We start from the raw sequence: 10,787 nt of genomic DNA, 5'->3' as shown, positions 1-10,787 counted from the left end.
GATATGGTGTACGATACAGTAACTGACAGCAAATGATTGACTATTTGGATTACTGTAATAAAATTACATGAGTTATTGCACATATTTGTCCCCATTTAGAAAAAAAAATAGACAATATAAATTAAAATATATTTTTAAGATTTAATTTTTAATCTGTATGTAATCGATTTTAATTATAGCTATCCACATGTCATGTTAAAGCGATTTGTTATTTATAATATTTATCTGACACAAGATATTTTTAAAATCGATGTCGGAACATTTTTGTGGAACAGTTAAAGAGAAATCGTGGCCATATGAGCAATATTATATCGGAGATAAAGACACAGAGAATAGAAGAAATGCAGACGGCGAGAATCACTGGACGGGTGCAAAGGTAGAGACTGACGTAACTTCTCAGCCTTCCATGTATTTATTGTGCGCGTAACAGGTTCAGGGAGGCTTGCCTACATTGTATTGGCGTTCACTTTCACTAACTGGGAGGAATCTAATGCCTGCCTACTTATCTAACCAAATTTTAAATGCTCCTGTTCCAGAAGCCTATTCTAGAAATGTAGTGTATACTTTCATCTTATACAAATTCATTGTGAATTTATTCCTAGGTATTTCGTTATTTCTTTTACAATACATGAACAAAAATATTCTGTATTCACTTAAAATTAAGAAGTTCTTGGTTGTTTTTTTTTTAATTCTAGTTATAACGAAATTAAGAATACGAGAAAAAAATACTGTCGACATTAACAGTTTCCGGATTCAAAAGTTAATTTACTTAGCACTAAAGGCGCCTAATCCTGACCTTTTTACAGAAACTAAGGTCGAGAGTTTCGTCAAGAAACCACGGTACTTTATTTATTTCGTCAGTCACCTAACTCGCACCTAAGGGCTGACAGCAAAACCTTTCGTTTTAAGGCGTGTTATTCACCTGTACTGTACTTATACTGTTTGCACTTTCCATTTGAAAATAACAAGAAAATTTTAACTGTTAGAAGAAATTCATAAATTGTACTATTTTACCATTTTAAATATAGCCATGGACGTCCTCTTAAACAGTTGGTTTTGTTACTATATACCATGCATATTCTACTAAGGATCATTATAGTAACAACTTGGGCATGTAAAAATGCCCGAAGAGCCTTATTTTACTAAAACTGGAATCAACTAAGATTCCTTATAATTACATCCTTCAGCATATAGTTACAAAAGATACAAACGTATCTTGATTTTAAAACCTATTATAAAATCATACGTTTTATTTTAACAATGGATCTTAATATTAAAATAAGAGCTATTCATTCCGAAGCTTTATTCACTCTTAAAAATTTCTTTACACAATTACGATTTTTTTTAATAACATATTATTTTTTTAAATATTTAATTGGTTTCCATCCAAAATCAAACCAAAACCTTTTACCACTGTATTTTATAAAAACATATTTCTAAATTAAAGTAAAGAATTAATAGTAAAGAATAATGCAATTATTTCCTTACGGCAATTTTATGAATACCATCGTAGTCGCTGGAGAAATATTCGGGACGGTTTGTACGGGACATGATGCACGGCGTTGGTGAATATTACTGGCGGTACCTCGACCGCGAAGGTGAATTCAGGACCTATGAGGGTAGTTTCTATTGCAACCAAATACACGGCTACGGCTGCATGTCATATTCTGATGGAAGAGTGTTTAACGTGAGTATCGATCGTAAGTAAACTAAAATAGCGTATTTAATCTACATACATTACCGTAACAAAAATAACGTTCTACGAGAAGGACAAGGTTATGTGAGGTTATTAAATCCTTCTCAGTGGTCGTCTTCGTAACTTCGTTGTCAACTTTTTTATTTTTGCTGTTGCTATTTTGAGCAGCTCGTCCAAGGGTATGCGTCGTTCACGCTGACCCTAAAACCCTAGTTGTGCAATCACGATGGTTCGATACCACGTGGAGCCACCGTCCGCTTCAGAGTCGCTGACGATAGAGAAAGTTCAGCATGCCCCCGCTAAACTCCCTCGATTCCGAAGATAGCGTTCCCAAAAAGGTCCTTTTTTATGATGACCGTGACTAGACAACAAGACTAGTATTCGTAATATTGTGATAGCAATTTATAATGCTAAACATGCTTCGAATGATATTCGTAACTCTCATGGGTTCCTGCATTCACTTGACGGAACATTCAAACCCTTACACAGTATTACAGTATATATTATAGTTGTAAAAGTATTAATTTCCTATGCAATTGTGGTAAAAACAGGAGCCTCTATTAAAAGCGACCAACAGTTTTTATTTCACATATTTAAAATTAAAAACACAAGATCTAAATCATATTAACCATAGACCTGCTTATGTTCGGTTTGCTACCCGTCCAGTCTTTACTAATAAGGGTTAACTTCTAATTTACAGTTTGGGATCTTGCACTAGGAGTACGCCGAGATGGTGATCATGAACAAACAGCGATAATTCATTGCGTTCCTTTGGCTACTCCATTCGCATTTTAAAGCGCAAGCGCAGTGCTCTCCGTTTGCCTCGCCCGCTAGATCTGGCGCTCGGGGTAGCAGAGTGGTTTGATCATGTCCAGTGGCTTCAACCTGTGCTAATTTTACAGATTCATTAAACTCAGGGTTTGGCATATTACATAAAACACCGTTCATTAATGTAGACCTAAATTAATTTAATATTTATAAGTACTTTCCAATTAAATACTATTGTTTATACATTTTTGGTCGTTATTTTTCTCTTCCTGTTAGGGTTTATTTTATTCCAACATCCGATGTGGCCCAGGTGTAGAGACATTCGTAGATGTTCGACAGGATGTTGGCCTTTGGCTAGACAATCAGTTATTGCGACTGGCATGGATGCCGCCTACCTATAGTTTGATATTGGACTTAATGACCACCAATGCTGGTCGAAATTGCGTTGATAAACAAAGAACTTTAATGACTGTTTACACCAAAACCGTAAGTTGAATTACTTACAATTATACATTTATTACTTTAATAATACTTTCTGTATTGGAACATAGAATATTTGTCACAACGGTTTGGCGGGAGTGCAATCTTTAGTAAATATATATCGATCACTGGAGCCGTGCAGTTATCTTGGTCGATTCAGTTTTGTTCTTCAACTTCGATTCGTCTCAAGTGACGATCAAAGCATAGGTTTCTTTTCAACGGATTTTGCGCCGTTACTTCATGGAGCGTCTTTCTTAGCGTGTCTTTGGTACAATAACTATGAAAACTAAGTCAATATCTTTAGTGTTTCCTTAGCTACATTATAAATGTGGGTTAATTCATATTCCTTATATAAATTTTCTTATCACGTTTGACACTTTTATTGTTTAGATACATATTAAAAGAGAGTGATAGATCTTTATATTCTAATGAAAGTCGTGATAACATTGAAAAAGTTAATAAATTTGTTTGTACCCGTCTACATTAAACTCAAAACTGTGTCTTCTCAAGCACTGCAAAAGGTGTGTGAACCTAAAATAAAGACATAATACCATCTATTTTATACAAATTAATGTATAAAAGGAAGGTGTTAATGGAATAGAATAAATAGTATCGATAACACTGAAACTAGAACACCAGTGGATATGGCACAGAATGTAACGATTTTGTACAGAACTATGACCTTTTCTGTGTTTTAATATCTAATGGATAGACAAAAAACTAACCTACTAGAATAAATTTAACTTATGATTGCGTACGCTGAAATTAAAAATAATGTAAATTTTCAGCACAGCAAAAATCCTGCAGTGGATTTGCTTGATCAATACGGTTCTGATCCACAAATGACAGCTAAGAACTGGATCAAACTTTATTCTAGACATTGCACGGATATTACAAGTCCTGCATTTCAGCTGCAATTATTCGAAGAAATATATTCTGGGTCAGATAAGATAAACGTCTTAATGGAAAAAGATAAGGTTTGAATTAATGATAAAATTAAAAAAGGACGCACTGATTCATTTCGTTAAAAATTTTTAATATTCTAGATTCCGGAGATATCTGAAAATAGCGAGGAAAATAAAACTTATTTCGCTTGGAACAACAATGAAATTATAAAACATATGATGAAGCATGCCTATGTACACGAAAATCAAAGAATTTCAACCGGGTTAAACATATCACATATTATATCTGACTCTAGAAAAAAACTAAAAGCTCCCGCTAAACACGAGTTGGATTCTAGGTTAAACACCTTAAATATTTTCATACATTTCCGGTTACCAACGACCCGAGTAAACCTATTTGTAAATGTTAATTCACAGAACTTTGCTAATGGCAAGTTATATGGGCCACAAGGCGACTGTGGTTCATCTTATAAATGAAGAGAACGTTCATCCTGATGTTACCGATATACAAGGCAACAGTGTCTTAATGTATGCTGTGGTAAGTGTACTCTGAAACTACAATCATTTATTGATAAAACTAATTCAATAGATAGAATTCATTTTTCTTCAGTGTGGTGATCATACAGATATAATACATTTCCTTGTGGAGGCAGGCGCGGGTATTAACAATTATAACGACTCATGCTGCACTGCCCTTAGCATAGCTCTGATGCGATACATTTGTGCACGTAAAGAAATTACCATCAGTGAAATGACACAAGCTTTGATACCAGAAACAAGCTTAACGCGGACTTGTGAGTATTCTTTTAATTCTAACTGCAACTATGTGAAGAATCTAATAGGGCCTTTCCGTTATTTTTTAGCATCTTTGGAAAACGTATTTGAATGGTTTATGGGAAGGGATGCATTATCACCAATAAAACCAAGTAGTCTTACGAGAAATACTAGTAAGATAATAAAACATCAGACGAGTCTAAAAATTAAATCTTTAACTTCGTTAAAATTACAAATGCCTAAAGGAAATGCAACAAGTTTTACTGAAAAAGTTCAAGACCAAAGTTACGTAAGCGGAAACGAGGAAATAAACAACAGCATTGACTTGTATTCCGACACCCTTGGCGAATATTCGGCAAATGTTAGTGAATTATATTCAGCGCCTAATGCGGGTAATCCAATTACATACGTTTTTGAAGTTAATGATATCACTAATGAACTGATTGATATTGAGATAGAAGAACAAAAGAAAATGACTGAAAAAAATCCTAAGAAAGGCGCTCCCGAAGCACCGAAACCTGAACCTTTAAAGCTACCTGCTGATGTTTTAATTGCTCGTCAAGCTACCGAAGAGATTAATCTTTCGGACAACGGTGGACCAGATACGTACGTCTATATTTCGATTTAACATTATTTGTACTTATCTCTTTAGAAACCGATTGAATTTATATGTTTTTACAGCTGTGAAATAATGACATTGACTATAATTCAGTTATTATCTGATGGTGCTGATCCTAATCTTATACGATGCCCACAGCCTGCGTTGTTTTTGGCTGTGTCATCTGGTTGTTGTAACATTGTCAAACAACTTATCGACTACGGAGCAAATCCAAATGAATTCTATCCACACGTAAATAAAGCTACTTACATCATTATAATTGTTTTCGGTAGCTGCATTAAATTTCACTTTCACTTTATCAACCACCTTAGGTTCTTGGATATTCGCCACTGGACATAGCAATTTCTTATCCGTTCTCTGTGGAAAATTTGGATGTGATACGAGTCTTGCTGGAAAACGGAGCCGACGCTCAGCATAGACTACCTCATAACCCTCGTAATTCGACCGAGTTAATACAACCTGGACCTACTCTTTTACATGCAGTACTTGCTAAAGCTGCAAGAAGTGAAATAGATGAAGAGGTATATATATCCTAAATTGTAATGAACCGAGTTGAACGTAGTAAATTTGTATTAAATTTAAATTCATTTTTTTTTCAAGTAGACATTTACACGCAATTGTGATTCGTCAATTATTTTTACATTTTAAGTAATAATCCACCAGATCGGAACACTGATCTGCTAAGAAGTGCCGTTAATTCAACAGTTGCTATTTTAAATAGAATTTAACACTATTTATTCTTTATAATAACAACAGTGTAAATGAGTCAACCAATTAAGTTCCTCACATTTCTATCAACTAAAAACTCTTGAATACTTTATATAATAAATAAGATTTATTTAATTACATACGGAAAGAGACTGGAATAAGAAACGGAAGGTTTAAGATATCTCGTGGAACCTTATAATACTTGCGTACACCAATGCCCATTAAACTTTTGTTATTTTTGAAGACAAAATTTAGGTGTTACGAGATTTCTTTTATTTCTTGTATTCATCATGTGGCTGTTACTTGTATAAAAGTTTTTCTTTTAGATGTAGAACGTCCGTTGTCGAACATAGGCCTCCCCCACATATATCCAATAGGACCGGTTGAAAAAATCTACATTCAACGTTATACCACTTCCTTAACAAAGCGGTCTGTCACACTGTGAGCGGAGGTTCTACACTGCGCCTGCAAATTCGTAATCTCCACTACAGAACCTAAAGGTCCTAGCCGCCATATGTTTTGCGCGCGATCCTTCTGTGCTTGCCCACTGCCTAAAGAAGAGCCGAAGTGAGAGACAAAGTTTCATGCCGTCAGCCATCACTGATATCACATATTTGATGTAAGAAAAGGCTACTATAGCTACTTCCGCTATGTAGCAGTAGTCGTACAATAAAGTACACCGCCCGAACATCAATCGAGTGATACAACGGTGGTAGTGGTGTAATTCGCATTGTTTGCTGCATGCGCATTTACCAGCGGGCAGGCGGGCGGTCCACTTTATTACACGACTACTGCTACATAGCGGAAGTAACTATATATTAGTCCTTTTCTTACTTAGGATGGACTTCCGCAAAGTAATGCCTGAATCTATTAGATACATATTTGATGTAAACCTTCGTCCCATGAAACTGCGGAATGTTGAACAAAAAAATGTTTCGGGTCTTTTTACACAAAACTAAAAAGATTTTAATTAATTTGTCGAGAAACATCTGTTTTATTTCCTTGTTCTCGGGGATCTCTTCCAACTTAGTTAATTTATTAATTGTTCAAAATCAATATTATTTCATATACATTTGTATTCACAAGCATTCGCTCCGAATATTTTTATGTGTACAGATTCGACAGAAGTTGCTCAATCTCCTGCTTACGTATAAATGTAGTCCTATAGAACAATTCAGCGGACGATCGGCTCTAGATATATCAATGACTAAGGGAGTTGATGTATTTAATGTGTTTATCGCTCACCCGAGAGTGGATCTCAACGTGGCGATCAATCAATCAAATCAAACCATATTAACAAAGATGTTCACAATAACATTTTTCAAAACGTTTGAGAGCATCCAGCGTCAAGAGATCGTGAGTAAATATAAATATGCCATTAATATTATATTTTTAAAATAACCACGTTGTCTACGGTAAATTAACGAAACTGTTAACAGAAAAACAAACAAAAGATTTTACGTATACTTAATGACTGGTGCAAAAGCTTATAAAGTAGTGAATGTATAGCTCATTTCTTGTCAAATAATGTAAAATGTATCACCCTGGTGAACAGTCAATGGATTACTATATTAAAAATTAATCATTTTTACTGTCTGCATACATTGCATTCCCAATGTTATTAGCTCGTTGCATTCCAAAAAAGGAAATAAAAATGATGTTACATATATCAGCCTGATTACTTTATACAGGTGATTGGAGATAGTAAAAATAAAATTGTGAGTTTTAAGCTTTTTGCTTAAAAGTGACTTCAGCAATTTCCACGCCCTTTTTAATTTTAATCATCTGATAGTAAATTTTAATCTTCGCAATTAATGCATTTTAATTGCGTCGTGGAATGGCATTTCCACGCAAAATAAGACATGTTGAGCGTTTATGATGATGCGGATGTTGTCTTCTTTTCCAGAATGATAAGTAGTCTTGTCACAAAAAAAAATACTTTTTTTTAGATAAATACTAACTGCACAATCCAAAATCTACCTGGTTAGGTAGTACTTGTAGTTCCAAGTAGGCACTCAACACCTATTTTTCTTGAAATAACTAATTAAATAAAACGTTCAAGTCCAGTAAAAGAAAATACTCGAAAACTAATTTTTTCGTAAACCTTACTATTGCTAGCTTAAACTCTAGACTATATTAATTAAAAATATATATATTAATATTGACAGATCGATAATCTTTTATTAAATTTTACATTATAAAATTACAGTTAAAAAATTTGCTAATCCATGGTGCCGACCCTTTTAGACCTTGTCAAAACGAAGAAGAAATTTTCGACAATCTATTTTTGTTCGCGAAAAAAAATCTAGAAGGTTATGACGCTACAGAAGCTAATAAAAGCCAATCCGGTTAGTAGCAGGCAACCCTTAATTGAACAATAACGAAATAAATACGAAGTTTATTCCAAAAAGACTTATATCAATGGTCAGTCATAACGGTGTAAGCATTCCGCCTGCATAGGTTGCAAAATTATAGCCTACATCGGTTGAAAAAAAAAAATACAACTCCGTCGCCTAAAAACAAAAAACCTTTGTATTTAAAATTTTATAATTGTTCTATAATTAAATGACAGTGGGTCAGAAAATATTTGAAATTATGACTAATAGTAAAAAAATATATAGTAAGCCCTCTTTAATCGTTTGTACCTTCCACTTGCTTACGACTTGCGATTAAAAGAGCATTGTAGTAACTCGGCACAGCTATTATACAGAATAATACAACCGAACTCAGCGAGGGTAGTCAGACGAAAGGTTCGAGTCCCCGTACAACCTCCGAGATATCGTTCTACCAAATAACTGTCCCTGTCAGATAACTATCACACTAAACAGCTACACAGTTTTAGTACACGCCTTCACTCAAAGGCCTTGCTGTAATTTTTGTAGTACAGCTGACCCCAGTTCCGAAACAACCACATACATCGAACAAAGTGATACGTGTTACCGAAGGGTTGCGCAGACTTTTGCGAATCAATAGATGGAAAAACCCTCTGCAGTATCATTCTGGTATAGGCGTGCTGTATCCCTAACTATAACGTAAACGCCCTGCTTCTGACTTAATTCAAAAATAGCGTCAGTCACTTCGTGTTTAAAACACAGTGATTGGTCAATAAGGCCTATCAAAGTTAGATAGACGGATAATAATTATTCACTGCATTCTTTTGTATCTATGACAGTCAAAAATAGATATCAAAACGAATAGCCAAAAAAAACAAAAATAAATTTGCTAGTCGTTTTTATCTACGCAAAAATTAAATTATATAGATACATTATTTTATTTACTATTATTTTCCTACAGGTAGTAAAAATGAAAATAAAGGAAAGAAGAATGGCAAAGCGAGTGACGATAAAGCTTCCAAGCAAAAAACGATTGCGAATGATATCGAAGAATACAAGCAGATGTCGCAATTTGTGACAGATTGGGCGCGGCTATCGCATATCCGTTGGCTACGAGCGAAATTAGTCATGGATTTAATTATTACCATAAACAAGTACAAATATTGTCATTTCTAACACATTTTCTTTTATGCTTAATAATGAATTGACATAAGGAAGACTAATTGAACAACCTCGATATTAAAAATCGATATTATGAATACTTTTGTAATTAATCGAATAACAAATTTTCATTTTGTAGATACAAGCATCGGCATTGGAACATGATTCTTAAAGAAGTTAACAATATAAAACAAATCAGTTTATGGCTCACACCAATAGTTTGTCTTGAAGTTTGGACAAATATCAATACACCTAATAAAAAGAAGCTGTATGACAAGACAGTCTTAAAACATTTACTAAGCATTGTTTCATATTGTTGCCAGTGCCTTAGTGAAAGTTTCATCATAACGAAAGTATCCGCAAACGACAGGAACCTCGTAGAACAAGGAATTAAACGCCTTTTAAGAAAATATTACAGTGACGATCTATCTACAGAAATTAATTATTTCACAACATCGGAACTAGACAAAGACGCTGTAAGTTGTCTGCTATTTTTCTATATTATTATTTTTCGTTCTATTTACAAAGCCAAAATTGTTTCAAGCTACAAGGTTTGAGTTATTTTTCTTGTGACGCAAAAAAATAATTCGTATCACAAAATTTAAAAAATGTCTCTCAGATCCTGTGTAATTCTTGTCGATTTATATTTTTTATTTTACAAGAGTAAATGTTTCATTTTAAAAGTCTAGATTAAAATTTATTTTAAAAAATACTCAATGATTTCAGGATAGAAAATATAACATTTGCCTGGAATGTGCCTTGCCCTTAAATGAAGAAAAAATATTATGTATATTTTGCGAAAGCATTTCTTTTTGTACCTATGATTGTATGAAATTAAATATAGAAAGAACTGATTGCCATCCTTGCAGTGAAGAATTGAGAAACACTTACTTCCCGATTTCCGAAAGTGAAGCTCTCTCTGAAAATCATACTTAACATGCAATACAAAGAAGAATCATAAAAATGATTTAATAATCATTTTATATTTTACAGAAGTATTTTATTTTAATATATGTAAATAAAAATACCGGTCAATCAAGGTGTTTTATTAAACAAGCAAATTTATTGAATTATTAATAAATATTTTTTTCTGATCCTACCGTTGGGGAGCAAACATCTAGAACAGTATAAATGGAATGAAACCATCGCATGGGCACAGTGTAGACGAAAAGTGAATAATGAATATCTTGATTTTTATTTTAGAATCAATTGATTCGTTACAATGTTCTTCACCTTTTTTGCATGTGACAATAATGTAATAATATATTTGTTCCGAGACTTAAACTTGTAAGTCACACACACAGTTATCATAACAGCGTTAATAGTAAATAAAATGAAAAAGT

General features: G+C 33.7%; 1 protein-coding gene across 1 annotated transcript; it reads left to right on the top strand.

The window, feature by feature from the left end:
• The first annotated feature begins 250 nt into the window (after positions 1 to 250).
• LOC137926732 (ankyrin repeat and MYND domain-containing protein 1-like) lies at positions 251 to 10,727 on the top strand. Its single transcript, XM_068770418.1, has 15 exons — positions 251 to 376; positions 1,514 to 1,687; positions 2,741 to 2,950; positions 3,733 to 3,921; positions 4,000 to 4,187; positions 4,267 to 4,387; positions 4,460 to 4,643; positions 4,713 to 5,229; positions 5,305 to 5,473; positions 5,554 to 5,763; positions 7,067 to 7,306; positions 8,160 to 8,298; positions 9,245 to 9,437; positions 9,584 to 9,920; positions 10,722 to 10,727. The coding sequence occupies exons 1-15, from the start codon at positions 251 to 253 to the stop codon at positions 10,725 to 10,727; spliced, it is 3,003 nt and encodes a 1,000-aa protein (XP_068626519.1).
• Positions 10,728 to 10,787: the final 60 nt, after the last annotated feature.

This window comes from Battus philenor, unplaced genomic scaffold (genome assembly GCF_028537555.1).
Source record: "Battus philenor isolate CCGP_79_NKW_IND1 unplaced genomic scaffold, ilBatPhil1.0.hap1 SCAF_3, whole genome shotgun sequence".
NCBI lineage: Eukaryota > Metazoa > Arthropoda > Insecta > Lepidoptera > Papilionidae > Battus > Battus philenor.
The sequence above is the reverse complement of the archived record's forward strand: the minus strand, read 5'-3'. Positions and strand labels throughout refer to the sequence as shown.